Raw genomic sequence first — 23,957 nt, forward strand, 5'->3', positions numbered from 1 at the left:
TTTTTATTACTACATGGTTAAATATAAATGTTCTAGGTAAAAAGTGCTAAGGTGTTCCAAAAGGTGATGGTCCAGTAGAAGCCACATTCAGATAGTGTTTTAATTAACATTAATTAGCACAGAAATTGTGGGGCAGGTAATTCAAAATGGATGCTATGTAGAACAGAAGCCTGTGTTAGAAATAATGATGTCTTCATCTTCTGTGGAAGCTAAGATCCGGCAGTACTTCCTGACAAAAAGTAGGGGGAGGGCACTGAGTTGGGTCATGCTACTGAGGGTAGATGTGAGGCAGCAAGTGAGCCCTCCTCTCCCACAAACGGCCTGTGTGCAGTCCCGTGGTCAGATGGCTGTTTGCTTCACGAGCAAACAAAGCAAAGCCTGTTTTAGAGTTCAACCTTTGTAAAGATTCAAATCTTTTAACTATATTTCTCACCACATTATGGTAATATCTGCTTACAGTCTGCCCATTTAATATTTTCCTCTTTTTTTGAAGTCTTGTTAAGTGCTACTGTAAAGGATATATTCCCATAGACATTTTGAAATAGTTTCTGGATCCAACTGAAGTCAGTGAGCAGCTTCTATACTTTATATATAGCAGAATAGGAGGGCAAGGCTGCAGAGTATGGTGGCTGCAGCACTTTGCTAGCACTATTGTTACTTTCCAGTTAAAAGTCTAATAGTATTTAATTTGGGGTAATCAACCAATTATATTTGTCAACAAGTAGATAGTAATACTGAAAACATGTCTTTAGAGAAATGTCATGATTTGTTATCATCATGGCCCCATTAAAATAATTATCCTTGAACCATGGTTTCTATTAGATTTCATATAGTTCATCTCGAACAGCCAAGTTGTATTCATGCTCTGTATTTGCTTTTAGTTCTTCTTCATGCTTCAGGCAATGATTTGCCATCTTTGGGCCAACCTTTGAGTTGAAAGATGTGTTCCTACAGCCATTGCCTAAAAGACAGCTCTTTCTGGTCTGTAGTAGACAACATTGTTCAAGGCTGATGAAGTGTCTTCTGTACTGACAAATGAAGTAGACAGTTTTAATTTTCCTCATTGAATGGCTATACCATATATTAAGTTTTCACTTTGAGCATTTTTGCCAGATTTGTGTATTTAATTATTTCCAACTTTAGCAAAAAGCTTATAGAATTTATCATATCACTTTTGTTATAAAAATGCATCCAAATTCATCTTAAATATACCACATACCTTCACCAACTAGTAGGTAGCTTTGTGGAATTTGTACATACTTAGAACAGTTAAACCTGTAAAAGAATCTAGTGCTGAGTGAAGTCATTTTTTTAGCTTCAAAAATAGCTTCTTTGAAGTATTAAGAAAAACATCTGTTTAACGTGAATTAAACATTTGTTACCTTACAAGGAAAAGTCTCAGCTTTTCATAAAGCATAATTATTCACACAGTTTTTATGTCAGTTTTCTTAGACATGTCAGTTTTTACCAGGTATAACACTCTTCTTTCTTACTTTGGACCATAATTACATGAAATGCTAAGTTTGTAAAGAAAGTTATGAAAAGTAATTTAGCTCATTACTTAAGTGTATGATTTTTTTTATATATTAAAGGCCTTTATAATTCCACTGAAATTTTTTATTAAACTTTACTGGAACATAATTACCAGAATACCAATTTAAGTTAATCATATAAATTTTGGTCTTGTCTTTTGGAACTTGAGGTCCCTGAATCTTTAATGATGATCGTGATTTCAAAAATACTTTTGTGTTAAACAAGGATATATTTACTTCTACAGAACACTAAATAATAAAAATAAAAATAAAAACCCATTTGGCTAGTTTTTCCTAAGAATGAAATAGGTGGCCAGGTTCGAATGCTCTGAGTTTATATTGGCTTGCTTGATGAGCTGCTCACATCTAAAGGCCTTCTTGTTTCATTTCAGGGAATAATGTTTCCATCAACATTGAGGTAGACCCCAGACACCCTACCATGCTTCCCGAGTTTTGCTTTCTTGGAGCTGACCATGGTATGAGATCTTCAAGTTAAGGATCTGGAACAGATTCATAAAATCCTGTCTAATATTGTTAAATATTCCAAAATATTAATATTACAATTGTTTTAAATACTTTTCTCATTCTGAACCATATACTTTTTAAACTAAATACATAATTTAGATTTTAAGCCAAATAGGTAATCAAATACTGTAGCAGTGGTCTTTTCAAAACAAGTGCAACCAAGCCTAAATTATTAAAACTTTTCCCCTCTTTTTACTATTTAAAGTGATAAAACCCCTGGGAATCAAGCTGAGTGGGAACATACATTTATGGTAGGTACCTTGGCAATGTAATTGGTACCGTTCTATGGGCTAACAAACTTTATAGGGATTTTCTTCCCCTTTGTTTTCAGGGATCCAGAAAATAGTCTGTTACAAAATTTGAAAGATGTTTTAGAAATCGATTTTCCAGCTCGTACTGTCTTGGAAGAATCTGTAAGTTTAATTGTTGCTTTAATAGTCTACATTTCTTTAATAGTCTACATTTTGTAAATAATAAAATTTAAATGCTTCTCTTAGAAAAACAGGGTGAAAAAATTTTTGGAGAAATGTTGTAACACAGACCTCAGTTACAAGTAACATTTTTATCAATGAACTTGCTAACTCTGCTAGGTGGTAACATTTTCATCAGTGAACTTGTTAAACTCTGCTAGCTGGTAACATTGGCATCAATGAACTTGTTAACCTCTGCTAGCTGGTAACATTGGCATCAGTGAACTTGTTAACCCTTACTAGGTGGTAACATTTTCATCAATGAACTTGTTAACCTCTGTTAGGTGAGTTACATGTGCTTTGTTCATGATCAGCAGCAAGTGGTTAATGACAGCTACATTTATGAAAATGAAAGAAAAGAGGAGACATTAATGAGATGTTAGGATTTTTTTACCTAACTTTTTTTTTTAACTTACAAAAAAGTTTTAATTAACTTACTATAAGTTTGTGAAGGACAGCAGTAGTTTTTCAACAGTGAACAGCATCATTGGTACTGTAAAGACAATGAAGGCAGGGTTGACTTTGGACTGAGCCATTGCTGTTAGCATTCAACGATGGCCACGTTTTTTCTTTTGCTGTAGAATTGTGAGATTTGGTGTTCACTAGTTGGTGTCAGATCTGTCTTTGTGTATATACAGACATGATTATGTCTATGGAAAAACTGCTAAAATGCAAAAATTTTGCCAGCCAGAAATGAAATCTGTGTGTATTTGAGTGCAAAAAGAACACTATGCAAATGACTAGGTGTTATAACCTGCTTTTATGTTCCACAATACAGAAACATACTTTATAAAGCAGATATAAAAACAAATGTTAAGTAGTCATATTTATTCTTCCTAATCTTACCATATGCACATTAAACAGAAATACTAACAACAACTTTTCTTTTGAAGGACTTTAGCATGGACTGTGGAATCTGTTATGCCCGTCACCTTAATGGTGCCATTCCCGATCAAGTATGTGATAATCCCCAGTGTGGACAGCCCTTCCATCAAATATGCTTATATGAGGTAAAACTAGCAATCATGTACATATGAAATACAGAATCTAAAATCTGTTTATGGAAGTATTTCCCTCCTTTGCCACAAACTCCTGTTACTAGTTAATTTTACATGCTCACAGGCTTCATTTCTTTATCTTGGGTACTATTGAGTATTCCATAGAATTCCAGGGAGAAAAACAATCTATAATACACTCATGACAGCATATTGACACATAATAAATTGGTGGTAGGTATAACTGGAATCTTCCTAGTCTGCCATCACCATGCAAATTCTCTAGATCGGTTAGATGAGGGTGATGGCAGGAATGGAGTAAGGAAGTTGTTAGTTAGTTAGTTAGTTAGTTAGTTAGTTAGCGTATACTACTTTACAGGCTGCATATCAGTATAGAATAAATACAATAATTCTCTTTTGAATATTCAAAGGTTTTTGTGACCTGAGCGTCTCTCAGCTTTTTATTTATCTTTTCTACATGAATTGTGCTTTCCTCTCTCCGTCCTTTAATCCCTGTAGCATTCCTGTTAGGACATGGCGCAGATGATTAGCTGTCTCCATGCAGAGCACCCAACAGTGGGGAAGGGCCATTCGTTTTCAGTCTTTCTCTTCTGACGTAGGTAGAGTAGCTGGTACCGTTTACCCTTTCTTGATAGGCAACTGAGGGACAGTCATTTCACCTTAGACAGTCATAACATTACCAGGTCCACTTGGGAAATTCTAATGGAATCTCTACTTTATTTTACAATAGTGAATGTTCATTTTAATTTTTCAAAACTGTTGCCTCATACTTGTAATCAGTGCAGTGGAAATTGCTTTGATTTTTTGTTAAGATCAAAATCTCAAAATCCTAAGATGTATTTTATAGAGAAATTGTTGACATGTGATTCATTGGCATAGATATGTGAACCATAGGAACCTGTATGAGTCTTTGTGTGTCTGTTTTGCATGTAAGTGTGTAATTGTCAGCCAGGTCTGAAAGGGCCCATAATTTGCTTATACACTAGAAGTCTTCCCGATTATTCACTATAGCAGTAATTGGGCCTGCGCTCAGAAAAGGTTTCCCTTTCATAAAACAAAATTAGAGTAAATCTGGAGCGGCATGTGTGCACTCACTGACCTGCCCCACGCTTTCTTCCATGCAGTGGCTGAGGGGGCTGAGCACCAGCAGACAGAGCTTTAACGTCCTCTTTGGTGAATGTCCCTATTGTAGTAAGGTAAGCCACTTGTCCGTCACATTTCATAAAGTGTGCCTCACTCTGGGGAGTGTGTCCTAGAAACTGGATCTGTAGTGTATTAGGTTGCCTAAAGCTTTTAAAATGTATTGTTCTCTATTTAATGAAACTATGGCAGTTTCCTGTGGGATAAGTTATTCTTCTATATATCTTAATTTTCAAATTATCTTTGATCAAAAAGATTTACATCTGGATTTCTTGGTGATCTTAAAAGTATTTCAAAGGTATATAGTGAAATATTTTCTAATAAAAAGCCAATAGTAACTTAAAATACTATTTTAATTCTTAAGAGTGTATCCAAAATTTTGTTAAAATATATTATCTCTCTTTCTCTCTCTCTTTAAGCCAATTACTTTGAAAATGTTGGTGAGAAAACCCTAAAGAAAGAATGAGACACACCTGTGAAGAGATGGAATCCTGAAGAATTGGTTATAAAGAAAACAACTGATTTATTTGACATCAGAGAAGATACAAAGCGAGACAAACTAATATCAGCAGGAAAACTATAGTGAGTCCGTAGTAGTACACCTCTGCCTTCATCTCGTCACTGAGAGTCAACTGGAAAACTGCAGGCCAAAGTCCTGGAGGACGTTCCAAGTCTGTGACACCCATATCACCGGTGGAAGTATATCTGTACTGAACTGGAGACCTTGGCTTCCTGATTGTATCTCTACTGGTGCAATCCGGATAGGGCTTACAATATGAAGTTTGCAAACCCATATAGCTGGGTGTCTGCTGAAGACTGTGCATTTCACTCTGAAAATCTGAATACTCGTATATATTTCTTCTCCTTGAGTTTTCCTATGAAAGAAATATATTTTGTTATATTTGAGTTATCCAGCTGTTTATCATGTACTCTGTAACAATGCTAAATAAAACAACACAGCAAGCAAGTCTGATCATTAAAATGACTTTGGACATTTGGCATATCGTGACAGCCCAGAGGCAGATTTTGTTTCACATGTCTTAAAACAGGAACAGTTGAACGACTGTTGATCGTTCACTAGACCTGATGGAGGTCCAAGGTTATCCCGTTTCTGCTTTAGCCTGGTGACCTCTGACACGCCCTCTCCTACTACCAGTTACTGAGTAATTCAGAAAAGAACAGCTTCATTTTTAAGAAAGCAGACCGAGGTCTATCCTTTTCTCTGTCAGCTTCATCCATCACACCACATCTCAGAACTGCCACTTTTCAGGCAGCTTTTCTCCCCACTACCTCCACATGGTCATTGTCAAAGGTCACAAAGGATTCCACCATAAGATGTGGGTAGGCCAGGCACAGGGGTACATGCCTGTAATCCCAGAACTTGAGAGGACTTCTGAGTTTGAGGCCAGCCTGCTCTACATATTGAATTCCAAGTCAGTCAGAGCTACACAGTGAGATCCTGTCTCAATGCCACAAATCAAGCAAAAACCAAAATTAAACAAAAGATACATTTAAGAGAGATCTTTCTTGTGCTGGGCGTGGTGGCGCACGCCTTTAATCCCAGCACTTGGGAGGCAGAGGCAGGCGGATCTTTGTGAGTTCGAGGCCAGCCTGGGCTACCAAGTGAGCTCCAGGAAAGGCGCAAAGCTACACAGAGAAACCCTGTCTCGAAAAAACCAAAAAAAAAAAAAAAAAAAAAAAAAAAAAAAAAAAAAAAAGAGAGATCTTTCTTATTAAATAGAAGCTGATTATTATTTGAGATTCTGATGAGAATAACTTTACTGATAGTTTTAATTACTAAAAGAAAATAAGTGACTTTTTTTTTCTCCAGGATACCAAATCATTCTCACTTAAAGGGAAAGAAACACACAACCAAATACATTTCCAAGGCCAAGAACTATTGGGAAGTTGGATATATACCTAGTTAGGGACAGATCACACTAAGATTCTAAGAGGGACTTTCTGTGACTTTTCCAGTGTCTCAGTAACAACTGGTGACATCACACAAGAAGTTGATATACTGGTTGAGAAGGCAGGCTATGAGACAAGCTTACAAATTTTCTTCACAAAATACTTGGATGTTTTGTTAATAGTTTATTGGGACACAGCCTTGTCCATTTGTTTATGTTTCATCTATGGTTGCTATTTGCACTGAAATAGCACAGTTAATTAGTTCTGGCAAACTATGCATTATAAAACCAAAAATATTTTCAATCTAGACACTTAAGAAAAATTTTGCTGGGCTGGAGTGTAACTCTATGGTAAAGTGTTTGCTTAAGTGCATGTGATTGATCCTTGCACTGAGAAGGTGTTTGCTGATCTCTGAATAAGAAATTCTTGGACATAGATGAGAAGGTCAGTTGGTCACTTCCTCTTCTCTGTGATAAACACCCTGACAAAACTACTTAGAGGGGAAGGGCTTCCTCTGGCTCACAGTCCTGGCAGAACTGTGAAAGGACTCTTCACGGAGGCACGCCGAGACAGCACAGTGGTGGCGGCAGCAGCCCAGCTGGTGACGGAGCAGCCACACAGCGAAGCAGAGGATGAACAGAAGGATGGCTGAGCTGCAAAGTGTCAGTGTTCCCAAGTAACTCACTTCCTCCAGTAAGACTCCATCTCCTCAAGTAGCCACAAGCTTCCCAAACTACCATCAACTGGGAACCAAGTATTCCAACATGAATGGTTATAAGTGACATCTCACATCAGACTATAATATAAGGCAAACAGATGATCATGTTAAAATATAGCTCTCTCAAGTTGGGGTGTATGTGTGGCTGCAACTCTGTCACTCAAACCTGTATAACACTGGCACAGTGGGTTCACATGCGCAGTGAAAGCCTAAGGCAGTGCAGAGATCGATCAGTAATTCACTGGCACAGCGGGTTCACATGCGCAGTGAAAGCCTTAGGCAGTGCAGTAATCTATCAGTAGATCTATCAGTAGTACACTGGCCCTCAACCTTGAGTGATGGTAACACAGAGGAGAACAATTTCTGGAAATATTTGAGTTGTCACAACTAGGAGGAAGTACTATTAGCATCTAGGGGCTACACACCAGGAATGCTGCCTAACATCCTACAACATACAGGACCGTCATCCTACAGCAAATAGCTCAACTCTAAGTGCCAATAGTATTGCTTCCAGAAGACCATCTTTGGAATACTTATTAACCTTAAATGCACATTAGAGTCACCTGGGGAGCTGTGAAAATACCAATGCCACTTCTATTCAGGCCATTCTTAATGGGTCTCCAACAACCTCTTGCTATTAAGCTGATGAAATAGACACAAAACAATAAAATTAGACAAAAGTATATAAAGCCACTTTAAAAAAGAGTCTCAAACTAACAAGGAATACACAAAGAAGAAAAATAGCCTAGACTTCAGAAAGTCTGCAATTTAAGATTATGCTTAGTGTAGACCAGATCAGAAGAAAAACTATAAATAGAAGTCATACTATGATCAAGATAAGTGAATAAATCTACTTCCAGGGAGGTGGAGAGATGGCTTGGTGGTTAAGAGCATGTACTGGTTCTGCAGAGGACCCAAGTTTGGTTCCCAGCATCCACAGCCACCTGTAAGTCCAGGTTATCCCATGGCCTCTGGGCACCTGTACTAATGTGCACTTAACCCATATATAGAAACACACAGGTACACAATAGTTTTTTAATTAAGAAAAAATATAAAATCCACTGCCAGAACAGATTCCAAACACTTTGGAGGACTTAGAGGAAAAGTTAAAACTTATTAAAAGGGATCTTAGCAGATATATGAAAATATAATCCAATCTGCTGAAAAATACAACATGGAAAATTCAAACCTTTACTGGCTAGGTCCAATTGCTAATTAGAAACTGATGACTTGACAGTTACCCTGCCATTGGAACAAAGAAACATCCAAATATCAAGAGTGACCTAAAAAAATAGTGCCTCAGCTGCCCATATATTCATGTCAAATAATCTTACATGCATGTGCTTGGGACTAAGGCGGAAGAGAAGGAAAGAGGGAAACAACATGAGGAAGTTAAGGTTGAAAACTTCTAATTTGATGACAAAGTGAAATCATGCATAAAAGAAGCTCAACAAAGTCCCAGATCAACAGCATAAATATGATCAACCTAGAATACAACAGGACAGATGCCCTGAGAGCATCCCAGGGATAGGCACAGCATCATGCACTACAGACTCAGAAGTGAAAAACCATGAATTTGATTCAGAGATTTAAGGAAATCTTTGGGCAGGGTGACCTACCTGCCCAAGATGGCTCTAGGTTTCATCTCTCTAGGATTTCTGTCACCCAGCAGGTGACTCAGAAGTGGCCATGATTCGATTATATAGAAATATGTAGCCCAGGCTGGCCTTAAACTCATGGCAACCTTCTTGTGTTAGCCTTCTGGGCTCTGGGATTATAAGAGTGAGCCATCACATGCTCGATCGGTTGTATTTCTACTAGTGTTAGTTTTTAAGCACTCATCAGAATTGATTACTGAAAAGCTTATAGTATCCCAGGCTTTCTCTAACACAGGGCTTCATAAACTTCTTCAACTCTTGACCCTTTTTGATGTGAAACAATTTTATGTGACCCCAGATATATAAAAAATAGATATACAAGTGAGATAGGTACTTATACCACAATTTTAAGATCATCTATATACATAATTATATCACTTATTAATGATGAAATCAGTTTACAAACTACCGTGATAGAAGTACTTATTCCATTTTACAAAAAGATATTAAACATAAATAAATATATCAATCATAGAGCTGATTTTTGACAAAGCTACTCAGGTTGCTGAACACTTGAATGGCAGTGTTTCCTTTGATAGTTAGAGAACTGTTGAGATTTAGTAACCACTCACTAATATTAGTTCCTGTCTTTATACACTGCATGGCCATCATGACTATAGCATATAGGAAAACTAGTTCTTATGATAAAAGGAAATATTTAGATAATTTTGAAGGGAAGATATAGTATGCATATATACAGAAAGTTAAAAATTTTGTGGAGACCAGCACAAATGGAGGAAAGCGCCAAGTTGCTGCACTGTGAGACCGTGGTGGGGATCATATGAAAACCTACAGTAGGACATTCTTAAAATATGTATGTATGAAAACCATCTAAACTGGAATCACCACATAATGGGGGGAGGGGAGGAACAAAGCTCTGACTAGACATCTCTCACCACCAAATGAAACCTCCAGTGCTAGGAATGAGTTCTGTCTAAATGAGCTGTTGGCCAAAGGGGCCCCAAGGAGATCTCCAAACATCTCAGCTCTTGCCAAAGCTACAAGTTGCTCTCCATGAACTGAGGGTGAGGCCCTATTGCTAAAGACAGCACCTACATATCTCACTGAACACGAAGAAGTCAAGTCTGTGCCTAGTGAGAGCCTTACCCCGACTGACTAGTGTTCGTGACACTAGAAGGCAGCCTGCACACCAGCAGAGGAAACACCGACTAGCTGCACACCCTGTGGTCTACAATGGTGACCCGTTCACATGATACAGGGGTGCAACTGTGGCACAAAATCTGTGGGAGGAACCAACCACTCTGACTGGATTTAAGCTTCACTCCATCAGAGAAACCATGCCTGACAGTGCTTAGGTGGCCAAGAACCTGAGACTCAATAGGCCAAGGACCTAGGAGAAAACCAAACACTATCCTGCTAAAGAACTTAGCAATTAAATGACTCTAACTACTTGCTCAGCCATCAATAGAGAAGCTAATACAGAGACCCACACCTGGGCAATGGCAGAGGGAGAGACCTGGGAACACTCAGCCCTAAGTGGGATGTCTTCATCAAGTCCTTCCCCTCAGGGCTTAGGGAACAATGGAAGAGGAGGCAGAAAGATTGTGTGAGCCAGTTTGGATGGAGGGCACCGAGGAGACAAGGCTGATGCACATAGGAACTTTCAGTGATGGCGGCAGTATGTACACACAGGACCTGCACAGGATCAAACTAGATGGGGTGCCAGCCCTGAGAGGGTAAGTGGGTACGAGACCCCTCTCTAACCCAGAAGCTATCTCCGTTGATAACTGCTTGCAAAGGAAAAATCAGTTTGTTCTATAAGTCTCATGGGCATACAAACTACACTTAAGGGCAGCTCTAAGTCTAGCACTAGATGGCCAACACAACACAAACACACTGGGATGTGTGGAGATGTTTTGTCTCATAATGCTTTGCTTGGGCATTTTTGTTTTAAACCTTGTGAGTCTTTTGCTTATATATTATGGCTTCTGATTTTGTGTTTTCATGGATTTTGTGTGTATGCATGTGTGTTTGTCTCTATGTATGTATGTATGTATGTATGTATGTATATATATGTATTATGTATCTTGTGCTTTTTTCTGTTTTTTTTTCCTGTTTATTTTGTTTTATTCTGGTTTGATTTTCTTTCTTTTTTTGTTATTTTTAATTTGCCATTTTGTTTTATAAAGAGACAAAGAAGGTGTAGAGAAGTGGGTGAGAGGTCAGGAGGAGATGAGGGAAAATGGTAAACAGAATATACTGTATGGGTAAATTTTATTTAAAAAAATTGTCAGTTATCTTTAAGGGGTTGGCCACTGGAAGTTTGACCATGCTCCAGTGAGTATATGGACAACACAAATTGAACTTGGTGTATTTCTTTTTTTTTTTTTTCTTTCTTTTTCTGGGGAAGGAACAGAGGTGGGGAGGGGGGTTGAACCTGGGAGGAATGGGAAGTTAGTGTAATGGGGTGCATTGTATGAAATTCCCAAATAATAAATGAAAATATTATGTTGGAATAAAATACATCTTATGGAGGGAGCAAGACTTTAACTATTACAGTGCTGAAATTTGTAAAGAAGACTGAGGAGTTGCCCTTCTAATTTTAGAATGTGCTGTAAATCTACACTCATATGTGATGTGTGGTGCTAATCTCAGGAAAGACAGAATGGAGGAAAATAGCCCAGAAGTAATCCCCACTGACACACTTAGCTAATTTTCAAAAAAGCATCCAAAGGAGTTCAGTTAGGAAAAGAAAAATAATAATTCCCAGGAACAATGCAGTGATAAGGTAAGTAAAAGGCGTGGATTTCAACTCCCACCCCATGGCATACACAGGAACTGAGAGTTAAAACGCAACTATGAATGAACAATGTGAGTAGGCAGAGGCTAGCCATATTACAGAAATATGACAAGGATCTTGTCTGTGGACTATGGAAAGGATTTCCAGAACTCACATGCAAATAATGAGTCACAGTACTTGAAAAGACACTTCATAGAAGATACATACATGGCCAGTAACCACCTCTATTCAATTAGTCATCAAATAAATAGCTGTACTCAGAAGTTGATACTAATATACATGTGAGTGTTAGTTAACTGTAAAAGACTGCAACACAAAATGCTGGAAAGGAAGTATAGGAATACCAGAACACGTGCACATATTGGTGGGAACATAAAAGTTACAGCCACTTTCTAGGAGTCTTCGTCAACATTTTAAATTTATTTATTTGTTGGGGTTGGGGCTGTGCTCATGTCATGGCCCCTGTGTTGAGGTTCACAGGGAAGCTTATGGGAGTCAGTTCTTTCTTTTCACCATGGGCATCCCTGGGATCATGGCAAGCGTCTTTACTTGCTAAGCCATCTGGCCATGTATAAACATTTTATAATTGAACATATATTTATTTGCACAATGATCTAGTAATTCCATGTCTCAGAAGAAATGCAATGTCCACAGCAGACCTGGAGCAGAAGGAATGCAGTATTTTCCATAAATATCTTAATGAGATGAGAATCAGAAGACAGAGAAAGGAGCAAGGGCTGCTAGAGCAGTGAGGACAAGGTGCCACACGTCCCCACACCGCAAGTCCCGCCACACGTCACAACACATCTCACCTCCCACCACCCCATACATCTCACTGCCAGGCCGGTCAAAGTGAATGTGTTTCTTCACTTGAAACCTGGGCGTCTTCTTCCACAGGACCTCCCTGCCTTGCATGACTGAAGAGTCCAGTACACACCAAAGACTTAGAATTTCTGATTTTGTCACCAAGCAGTATTTGTGTTTAACTTTACAAGTGGGACTATAAAATATGCCCATCTGAAGTAGATTTCTGTATGTAAGTTTAAAATAAAACCACAAATAATGCTATTTCATACTGAATAAATGTAAAAGGTTCCTTTGAGCACTAACAGCAACATTTCTCTCTGGATAAACTTGTTTGCTGGTTGGATGAGAAATGCATAACTCTACTTCTAATTTTTGCCTCAGCTGCCAAGAAGTTCAGAGCCAAATTCAGTGCTCAGTTTAGTGATTAACATCCCAGCTGCCCCATATATCAATTTTTCTTGGGTGGAGGGTGAGAAAGGTGGGGGTATTAAATTATCCTGTTTCACACTGTGAACTGCTTCAAACCGTTCGAGAATGATGGTGCACAAATCAAATGAAATGCTGGCTATTGTGACATAATTAAACTTTACTTTTCTCTCCAGATAAAATGTGTATGCTTTGCTTTCCCATCATAGGATGTCAGCTTAGGGAGGACTTTGCGGTTGTCTTCATAAGTCATCTGCAAAGGGCAAGTCACTCTCCACCCCAACAATTCCAAACACAGCCTACTGACAAGCAGATACTAGCCTTACGTTGGATGGTAAGGGTTAGCATACAGGAATCATGGAAGTGCAGTTTATGCAGAGGAAGGGTCCCTAGTGGATTGCAGACAGTGAAAGAAATCCAAGTTTGCTCCATTATATTCTTAGGGGGAAAAAAGGAATCAGATCTATCCGCATGTGTGTTTGTCTCTGTTCCTGTAACAAATGCTGTAGGCTGCTTTGATTTTGCCAGTGGACAGGACGTTTTCTGTTCACATTTAACAAAATCATACCACCTTGACCTCGGGGGCAGGGAGTCGGTATCCCAAGGTGTTTATTCTAATGTCCCACGGGTAAATCAGGGCCACCCGACTCTCACCAGCGCTGCTGCTCTGCTGGGCAGGGCTCGGGGCTGGCCCTCTTCACGCCCCTTGCTCCCTGCTGCCCATGGACCTCTGCAGACTTTCTTGGTGAACTCAACTGGCAACTCACTGGCTGCTTTCGCTGTAACCTTTGGAGAATCCACCTGTTGGTATGGAGTAACAATATGTAATGAAATGAAAACTATGACATCTCTTTAAAAATAATTCACTCACATCCAGATTCTTTAAAAACCTAAGCTGGATAATACTGGACTTGACAAGGAAACAAACAAACAAGAAGCAACAGTGGCTATTATGGGGAAAAAATGCAATCTAGCAAGATCCAGACCCTTCCTCAGCAATGAGATAAGAACAATTAAAATCCATGTCAGTGTTGCACACGCTTTAAAAATTATCTCTACAGAAAACTTGCTTACAATAAAAATGATATTTTTATGGAACATTGTCACATTTTCAAATTGCATGTGAATTCATTATTAACCTTTGCTGCGAGTGGAGCCAGTGTATCATTGTAGCTTAAATTCCTATTAATTAAGATCTTATTTTCCTATTGTTGGAGAGAGGCTAATTAATGTGAAAGTATCCAAGGAGCTTATGATGTTGCTTACATGGAGTGCAGGTAGTTTAACCTTTGTGCAAGACGAGTTCACGTCACCTGGCACCATGTACTAGGACCAGAGGTTAACTTCATGACAAGCTTGCTGTCTCTTAGGTTTCCTTTTCACACTGTGGTGACATCTGGGGAATGACTGACTCTCAATAACCTTGAAGTAGACACAGGAAAAGAGGGCAGAGCCTACAACCCAGGTGGAAGACTGAACGCCAGCGATGGTCCTTGACTGAAGTGTTTGTTTGTTCAGCAGCTCCAAGTGCCATCGCCTTTCCCTCAGTTAAATGGAGAGCAGGAGACAGGAACAGCAGAAGGGGAAATAATGGAGTAGCCAGTGCCAAAATAGAGAATAAATTATGCTGGCTGGGCAAACAGATCCTTAATTTGTAGTCTCTCAATTTCCAGTTTCTGTTGCCAAGTGTGTTCATTCCTTCTCTTTGAAATAGGCTGGTGCTCTGAAGGTGGGGCTAAGTTGTCACAACAGCCTCCTTTATTCCTACCTCCTCCCGGATCTCAGCATCTTAATGAATAGCAAAACCACTGCCTTTCACTAACCTGCAAATTGGAAATGTTTCCCAATCACTTGAAGTTAACATTTTTTTCACCTGCCCTCTAAGTGCATTGGGAAAGTTGATGGTTTTTGATTAGACAGAAAAGGAGAAGTGATGAGGGAATGTCTTTCTCTGTGCTGCAAATATGTGTTGCTCTGATTGGTTGATAATTAAGGCCATTTGGCCTATGGCAAGGCAGCTTAGAGGCAGGTGGGAAATTCAAAGATGCCCAAGGAGCAACATGTAATGGGACGCAGGTAAAGCCACTCAACATGTGGCAATACATAGATTAATAGTTATGGGCTAATTTAAGATATAAGAGCTAGCTAGCAAAAAGCTTGGGCCATGGCCATGCAGTTATAATTAATATAAGCCTCTGTGTCTTTACTTGGGGTACTCGAGTGGGAGAGATTTGTCCCAACCGCCCACAGACCGGGACACAGGAAATCTTCTGACTACAGCTGCCCTCCATAATGTCACTTTGGTAAGAAATGCATCTTGTTATTTATTTCACTAATGTGAAATGAGGGTCCCCACGCTTGTTTCACCCCCTGGAACACTGCATAGCAGTCACTGTGCTCTGGATTAGCTGAAGGTTTCTCCCTTCCATCTTTACTGAGATACAATCAACAAATGAATATTTATCTGCTGTGGTGTTTTGACATCTCACATTGTGAAACACCATGCTCAAAGTCCATACTTTTATACATCTGTATGTAGTGAGACTATGACAACTATTTTCTAAGGAGGTTTCAAGCACATCATGACACATGACATTAATAAGTATAGCTTATAACTGAAATGATTGTGTCTTTAACCAACATACCCCTGTTTTCTCCAACTCCAAACTTTTGGTATCTACCATTCCACTCTCTAATGTCTTGTTGGATTAGATTCCACATAAAAGTTACAACTATGCAGTGTCTGTCCTGACCTGTTGGGCATATTTCACTTGATATTAAAGAAAAGAGAGGATTTCATTCTTTTTTAAAGCTGGATGACTTTTCTTACTCAGTCCATTACTTTCATTCATTCACCAGTGAATACTTCTTTCCCTACTACAGATAACGCTACAACAATGAGATACACAGGCAGGTCTCGGTACCATGATTTTATTTCTTCAGGCTGTGAATTCAGAACTGGGGGTGTGGGGTTATACAGACTGTTTTTAGTTGAAATACTTGAGGACTTTTAGTCTCTCTTATATACTAGGCATTTAAGGTGCTAGTTTCCTCTGAGATCCTCTGACATATTGAACAGGATTGGGTATAGTATGAGACTCCCTGGAAGAGATGGTCCCTGGGGGTCAGGTCAGTGGCCTAAGGCTTAGGTTGCAAGGCCAGGGATGTTTCTATCTAATAAGTAAAATGTTTTCCACCTTAGTGAAGAGCTATATTTCTACAAAAATTTAAAATGCTAAGAGAAAGATAGAATAAATAAATTCTTAATTTTGAACAGAGTGAAACATTCATATTTAAAAAGATATGAAAATAAATACAAAAAGCACTCCTGGCATCTCAGAATGTAAAAAGGGATACTACCCAAATATATATCATTTTCAAGAAAATGCACTACTTAAATGAGATAATATTTTCCTTAATTTTCCAATGTAACCTCACACTGTTCTATAAAATGAGAACACATTACACTCTAAACAATGATAATGGAAAAGTCTTCCGACCAGGGATTCAAGTTCCATTCCTCTCATAGAAAACACACAGGAAGACAAGTTTATAGAATTATTTTGAGAATTAAAGCTTCTCCATGAAGATTTGTACCCCAGCAACACACATTCCCCTTTGACTTGCTGGACTTCAGGTTCAGACTGAGAAAGGAACCACATTTTACTATGTGCAATGAAGGAAACTCAAACTTCCGCTCTGACCCACAGCTTTCCCAATGCCTTGAAATGGGCAACTCATCTGAATTCCTGCTCCTCCAAGAAGAGGCACAGACAATAAAGTGGTGAACTAGAAATGAGGCAGGGCTGCACAGTGCAATCCTCTCGCTGACTGTACACTGACAACCTGGACCTGCGGCTGACCTCAGCAAGCACTGGTGAGATGCGGTTTCATTCACTGAATTTCAAAGAATGAGTCACAGAGGGTGACTGGGATATGGCTGAATGGTAGCATGCCTGCTAAGCAGACTTTACTCCAAACATAATATAGAACAACATGAAACAAAACAAGCAGCAAACCCAAATGCTTCCGTGGGTGCATAAGCAGCTGTGTGGCCATCTAGACGATGAATCTTGGAATGGCCTGGTGACAGCAGTCACCTCCAGAGCTGCTGGATGGTCTTGCAAATAAAGTGTTTGCTTTTCCAGAGACAAACAAACAAACAAACAAACAACAAACAAAAATCCCCAAGCAACAGCACCCCTGCTATGTTGACAAAAATTCATTTCCAGTTTAGCTCCGGAAGAAATCCCACAATTTACTGTAAATGGTTCACCACACCCAAATATCTATTAGTAAAATATCGCTTTACTTTGCAAAAGCATGTTGGGAGTTCATAGGGAAGTGTGCTACCTTCCAAGGAAAAAGCATTTTGTTAAGAATCCTAAAATTCTAAAAAATTCATTTTAGAATGAAATAATATGCTGAAAATTTTAACATGCATAACTTCCTTCCCTTTGAGTAATAGATGGTAAAAAGAGTTTATGTATATATGCATGTTTTTTCAGGTACAATGACTTATTTTTAAATACCTGTCCAAAAAGAAGTAGAAGTAATAATAATTCATCTACTATTTTGTCAATAGCTGCAGATTCCACATGCATAGTGACAAGGTATACTCTGAGAGACTAAGAAGATGCTGGAACTTGAACGAGAAAATCTGTAGCCACCAGGTTGACTTGACTCAACTAATTCTGTTAGGGAACCACCAGCTGCAGACACCTTCCTGTGTGCATCACTCAGCAGAACCGAGGACAGGATGGTGATGTAGGCATAGTTTCAACATTTTCAGTTTTGATTTTTATAGCATAAATAAAAACCTGTAAACTGTAGAAATTAAAATTAAGATGCAATTTACCCACAGATAGTGAAATTATATATATTTTTGACATATTTAAATATATATGTACACATAAAACAGTAGAGAAATAAAGTCATTAATTAAGTGTATGCTATGAAATGTGAAATACTAGCTACATATCCAGGCTGATCACACTGTTAACAGAAATTAAGATGTTAAAGTTAGATGTGATTTTTAAATAGTGTTACTTATAATCAAAGCACTCTAATCAAAAGGAATAAAATATTTTTCATAAAAGCTCATGGAAAATGTTCTACATTGTATTATTCTCTGCTTAAAAATTTGGTTTCACAACAAATACTCTTTGATTTGGTGAACTGCACATAGTAGAAGATAATAATTAGAATGTTATATAAAAAGATATAGTATTTTTTAAACAACTTTTATATTTCAGTGAAGCTTATGAAATTGAAAACTATAAAAAAGGGTGCAAATCTTAAATTAGTGCAGATTAAGTGCTGACCATCACTGAAAGGGGCACTGTCACAGAAATGGTTTTGTTTCTGTCACTGTAAGGGACATTGTCACGGAAATGGTTCTTTGTTTTGTTGGAAAAATGATAAAAATACAAAAGTCAATAAAATTGTTAAAGGAAGTCTCCATAATTACCAAGATCAAAATCCAGTGGCTTTTCATTAAACATGAACTTTTGTTCTGCCTACTGCAACATGTAAACAGTGCTGACAACTGGTTTGCGAGGCTCTTGCTACAATAAAATGTAATTGTATCACGAGAGAAAGGTGACAATCAGGGGATCATGAAAAAATTACATATTCTCCCTGGTAGTTAATTAGCCATGCAAACCCTCCTCAAACAGATCTTCTCTTCTATTAGGAATGATTACTATGCAGACCTACAGATGTCAATACCACAGTCATTCAAATACTTCTTTTCCTGCTAATTGAAGGTTGTAAAGCTCTGGTGCCAAGGTTTGGCTTCCAAAGAGCTAATTTATGACTAGAAGGATATTTTATGTCTTCAGTTGCAGCAGCTACAAAATTCAGCAAATCAGAACCATCTGTGCACCGAGACTTGACTCACCATTCATCTAGCAGCCTATCAGTCACATTAGCCTGCATCCTGCATTCTTGGCTCACGAGCACTTGTGATGATCCAAAGTTCAGAAGAAATATTAAAGTAAATGGCATTCTAACCCTAACTTGTACCTCCACCAGAATGAACCTCCACACACATACATTTATTTATTTAATATGGATAGCCTCAAGTGACAGTGTTGCTAACCACAGACTCAGGTTTCTACCGTTCTCTTCTGAAAATCCTTTGACTTTATAATTCCTTGCTCAGAATTAACTTTTTTAAGTTGATGTGAGGGCATCCATTCAAAGAAGCATAATAAAGGAGATAACAAATACAATAACAACTTTGTTAAGAAAATAATTCTTTTTATAAGCTGAAATATCAACAGATATGTATCAATCACTTCTAAGACTATTTTCCAGCTGCATATCATGGTGAAACTGGGAGGCAGAGACACAGGGCAGAAGAGAGATCCACAGGACACGAGAGAGAGATCCACAGGGTAGAAGAGAGAGAGAACCAGAGGACAGGAGAGAGAGAGCTACAGGACAGGAGAGAGAGATCCACAGGGCAGAAGAGAGATCCACAGGACACGAGAGCGAGATCCACAGAGCAGGAGAGAGAGATCCACAGGGCAGGAGAGAGAGATCCACAGGGAAGAAGAGAGAGATCCACAGGGCAGGAGAGAGAGATCCACAGGGCAGGAGAGAGAGATCCACAGGGCAGGAGAGAGATCCACAGGGCAGGAGAGAGAGAGAGCCTATAGCAGCACAGAAAGGCTCTCATGAATCAAGGTGGAGTGGCCTTTAGCTCTGCCCTAGCCACGCACATGACCATCAGTGATTGCACACAGCAGGCACAGATCCCATTCTAAGAGATAACACGCCAGAGGAACTTTCAGGTTTCTAAGTGCTGATTTAAAAGAAACAGGAATTAATGTAGCAAGCCAGTCACCTTTGACCTGAAATGTCTTCACAGAAGCACTCTCACAGTGTGCAATTGCAAGAGCACAAGTATTATGTTATACTTACTTTTTGGCGGGTTGGAGTATGCACATGAACACTCTGTGCTTTGGTGGAAAATTCCAGGGGCCCTAAAGGTACTCCATCTGGATTTAAAATCTTCTTGAGCTTCTGATAGTCTGGCTTTTCATCATAAGCTAAATTACAGACACACGCCAAGAACTTGGCAAGTTCACCTGTGAAGTATCAAAGTTTTTACATGTCACTTGTAATTGAGATGAATTAATAAAACTCTAATGATTCTCAAGTTTTTCTGTTACTTTTTCCTTCACACACACACTTGAATGAACTAAAAATAAATAAGTCAATAAAAATCATTTAAAATTTTTTTTATTTAAAAAATATTTAAGAGTGACTGACATGATTTGCTAAAAATGGGATAAACTGACAATCTTTTCAATATCACTTTGCTGATATGTTTACAATGAGCTCATCTGCCAGGTGGAAATAACTAGACAAGGATAGTTGCTAACTTGGATTTATGAGGTGTGGCTCCTTACTACTCAAAACCACAGCAGCTCGATGCACTTCAGATTTTTCTTTCACATTAACATTTAAATATTTATTTATTTATTTATAATTTTTTTTTTTTTTTTTTTTTTTTGGTTTTTTGAGGCAGAGTTTCTCTGTGTACCCTTGGCTGTCCTGGAACTCGCTTTGTAGACCAGGCTGGCCTCGAACTCACAGAGATCTGCCTGCCTCTGCCTCCCAAGTGCTGAGATTAAAGACGTATGCCACCACCGCCTGTAAATATTTATTTAAAAAAACCAATGTTACTCATAAATATATAAATCTGACTTCAAAGGAAAAAAGTACTGTGAGTTTTACCTATAGTTTTCATTTTGTCATTATATGAATATATTAAAAAATGAATATGGATTCCATATGTTTAATCATGATTGGCCTTAACAGTCATGTCCTCTATACCTTAGTATCCCAGTGCATCCCTGCTCTTCCTGATTTTAGGTCAGTAGGCTGAGGAGTTGTCTGTTCTCTCTCTCACAGTAACTCCTCATTCCAGCTTCTGTTTATTTCAGTCACAGGCTTTCGAGCCCAGGTCTCACACGTGCTAAGTCCTCACACTGCCACTAAGTTACTTCCACCACTAGTTTTTAAAAAGAAGCATAATTAATAATAAAAGTGACAAAGAGTCACCTTGAAATGCCCATGCTCTACACTTCTGTTCAGGAGGAGGCTCATGCTCAAACCATCATATTTTCATTTGTTTACACAATGTTTATACTGACTTTTCCTTCTTTCTCACTTGGTCTGGGCAGCTTCAGGAGCTGAGGACAACTACCTAACCTTTTCCCTTCCCTCATAGCCTCCCTGTACCAAACAGACATGAAGAGCACTGGGTCTTACTCCCTAGACAGACAGACAAAAAAAAAAAAATCCAAAAGTAATCGTCATATCTTCTCTTTCCCTTAAAAGCAGGTGACTGCTTTTTAAGTGTGTATGTGTATACATGCCTATGTATGTGAGTACACTCTTACGGGCACAAGTGAGTATAATTACCCATGGAGGTCCAAAGAGGTTACCAAATTTGCTAGCACTGGAGCTGTAAGTGATTGTGAACTCCCAGTATGGGCACTAGGAACTAAATTCTGGTCCTCTGCTGAGCTATCTCTCCAGCCCCCAAAGTGACTATTCTATACCAAAGTTAGAATTATTATCTAGAAATGAAGAGCTAATGCAGTTAAAAGCAGAGCTCCTGGCTCTGTTGTTACTGTTGTTTGTTTTCTGTTCTTAACAATCTAGCCATTAGACAACTTACTTTTTCTTCTTCTCTAACATATGAGACATATCAAGCTCTGTTATCTAACATTTAGTTCAGTAGATTGCTGTTAGCCAGCTCCTGTTTTAGGACATACTTTAACTGGTGTTTTCTGGTGTCCGACTGGAGGCATCCAAATCCAATTATTAAAGAAATACTCAACAACATCCTTTGCCATTTTCTGAGACATATCCTGCTGCTTTTCAGTCTTGCAATAGCTAGTAAGCAGAGCTTAGTATAAACTACAAGTCTATTAATCAGAATGGAGAACAGAGCTGAGTTTGTTGGGAACAAATGCCTGTTATAAGACAAAGGAGAATTCCCAGCACACCACCAACTGAGAGCAGCTGAACAAAAGGCCTCATGGGCCTGAGGTTTAGAAACTTTGGCACCAGAGTGGCTCAGGAGGGCAAGAACAAAACAACACAACACAAAAACAAACAAACACCCCAATATGGATTTATTATCATAAGCCCGAAGCTCAGAGCACTGATGTAAATGTTAGCCTTCCAAGATCTGGGTTTATTCCATGAAACATAACCTTTGATTTGCTTGTGAATTTCCAGAGCTATTAAACAGAATGAGTATACTCTTGAGTTACCTGCCTGTTGGGCTAGTGACACATTAAGCATCATCACTGACTATTTTACATCTCTATTCAAGACAATAAAGACTTCTGAAGGTACCACACTGAGTTGGATACACATGCTGCAAACTTCTGCATTTAAAAAAGGCTGGAAAAGTGTTTTGTAAATCAGTTTATTTTCAAGAATGTGCTTGCTCTACAATCTCCTAAGAAAATTAAACCCTGTGCTCTAAGAACAGAAACCTGTTTATATTTATGAGCATAGACTAAATTCATGGGTAAGAAAACAAGGAATCATGTGTGACCTATCACTAGACTTTTCATATGACTAAAATTCTAGTATATATCTAATGACTGAAATATCATGGGACATAGACTAGCTCACAAGCATCCACCTTGTACAATATGAGGCATCCAGGCCTTCTTTTCTAGACCTGAGCTGAAAGGACAAGAAAGTTAAGGGGGAACATATATTTGAAAAGGAAATGACATCTCTGATCCATCTTGCTTTCTGTCTCAATGAGAAAATATACTATCAACTTGGTAAGAATGTCAGTTTTATCAGTTTCTCTAATGTAGTTACAGAATAAAACAAACAACAACAATAACATTTGCAATTTTGAGCTTATCTTCCCAAATAAAAATCTCCCATCTTCTGACCTCTCCATTAGAAGAAAACTACCACGGAAAGGGGAACGTGGGAACCTGGCAGGATGACACACATCCTGTGACTTAGGAAACTAGGTGGGCACAAGCCTGGGCTGTTCCTCTCTGTAAATGACAATTTTGGCTCATAGCTGGGATTATAGGCTAAGATAACATCTTGACTGTTCTACTCGCACATATCTATCTGATTTTACTAATGGCCAGTGCACACTAGCACTTCCAGAAGTCAGCTAAATGCTAACCATGAGATGGCCTCGCGTCAATAGAGAATAAGACTCACTCTGCTGCCAGGTGGTGGTGATGCACGCCTTTAACCCCAGCACTCATGAGGTAGAGGCAGGTCGATCTTTGTGAGTTTGAGACCAGCCTGGTCTACAGAGATAGTTCCAGGACAGCCAAGGCTACACAGAGAAACTCTGTTTAAAAAAATTAAAAACGTCACTCTGCTAATCTGCACCTCGTAAAAGGAAAGTCTGAGGGCAAGTTAACTGGCTCTTCTCTGTGTGACAAACCAGCTCACACTGCATGAGTCACACATGCACAAACAAGTGACTGAAACTGCAAGGTTATTTACCGTCCACACCGATGTGAGTGTCAAAGAACTTGAACTCAAAAGTCCTCTATAAACTTGAAGGAGGAAATTGTTTCTAAAATGTACCTCCACATCCCCAAATCAGTTGACTTTCTCATCTAAAATGCTTGGTTGGCCGATATAATGTGACCCAGGTATAAACAGCATTTAGGTATGTAATGACTAAGTTTTTTTTAAAATATATTGACTCAAAATAGACTTTTTATAATTTGACTTTACCTCCATTCAAAAAATGTCTTAATTCTAAAAATACCAGTTGCTATTGACTAACCTTCGAATGATTCTCAAAATATAAACCTAAAACTCTGGATAAAAACAGAAAGCTAGATCTCCAATACTTTGGCATTAATGTCTGAGATGATTTAAATATCTTCTCTAGCAAACTATCTGTGACCCTAAAGCTTTCCCCGTGGGAATGGAGTGGGTAAGGCTGACACCTACATAGTGGCAA

General features: G+C 38.7%; 2 protein-coding genes across 9 annotated transcripts in view; one reads left to right on the forward strand and one right to left on the reverse strand.

Moving 5' to 3' along the window:
* Window positions 1–5,694, forward strand: part of Fancl (FA complementation group L) — a 73,629-nt gene extending 67,935 nt beyond the window's left edge. For all 5 annotated transcript variants that reach the window (XM_042285531.2, XM_042285533.2, XM_006974781.4 and 2 more), the window contains 6 exons: window positions 1,925–2,008; window positions 2,263–2,308; window positions 2,389–2,470; window positions 3,421–3,537; window positions 4,668–4,739; window positions 5,103–5,694. In XM_042285531.2, coding sequence (XP_042141465.1) covers window positions 1,925–2,008; window positions 2,263–2,308; window positions 2,389–2,470; window positions 3,421–3,537; window positions 4,668–4,739; window positions 5,103–5,138 — 437 coding nt within the window. In that variant the 3' untranslated portion in view covers window positions 5,139–5,694. The remainder of the gene's footprint in view (window positions 1–1,924; window positions 2,009–2,262; window positions 2,309–2,388; window positions 2,471–3,420; window positions 3,538–4,667; window positions 4,740–5,102) is intronic.
* The window catches only part of Vrk2 (VRK serine/threonine kinase 2), a 130,490-nt gene continuing 111,719 nt past the window's right edge, over window positions 5,187–23,957 (reverse strand). For all 4 annotated transcript variants that reach the window (XM_076546130.1, XM_076546131.1, XM_076546133.1 and 1 more), the window contains exons 11-13: window positions 19,895–20,061; window positions 13,619–13,765; window positions 5,187–5,558 (exon numbers count right to left, since the gene is read on the reverse strand). In XM_076546130.1, the coding sequence (XP_076402245.1) occupies window positions 5,217–5,558; window positions 13,619–13,765; window positions 19,895–20,061 (656 nt within the window). In that variant the 3' untranslated portion in view covers window positions 5,187–5,216. The remainder of the gene's footprint in view (window positions 5,559–13,618; window positions 13,766–19,894; window positions 20,062–23,957) is intronic.

The sequence above is a fragment of the Peromyscus maniculatus genome, chromosome 10, assembly GCF_049852395.1.
Source record: "Peromyscus maniculatus bairdii isolate BWxNUB_F1_BW_parent chromosome 10, HU_Pman_BW_mat_3.1, whole genome shotgun sequence".
Taxonomy (NCBI): domain Eukaryota; kingdom Metazoa; phylum Chordata; class Mammalia; order Rodentia; family Cricetidae; genus Peromyscus; species Peromyscus maniculatus.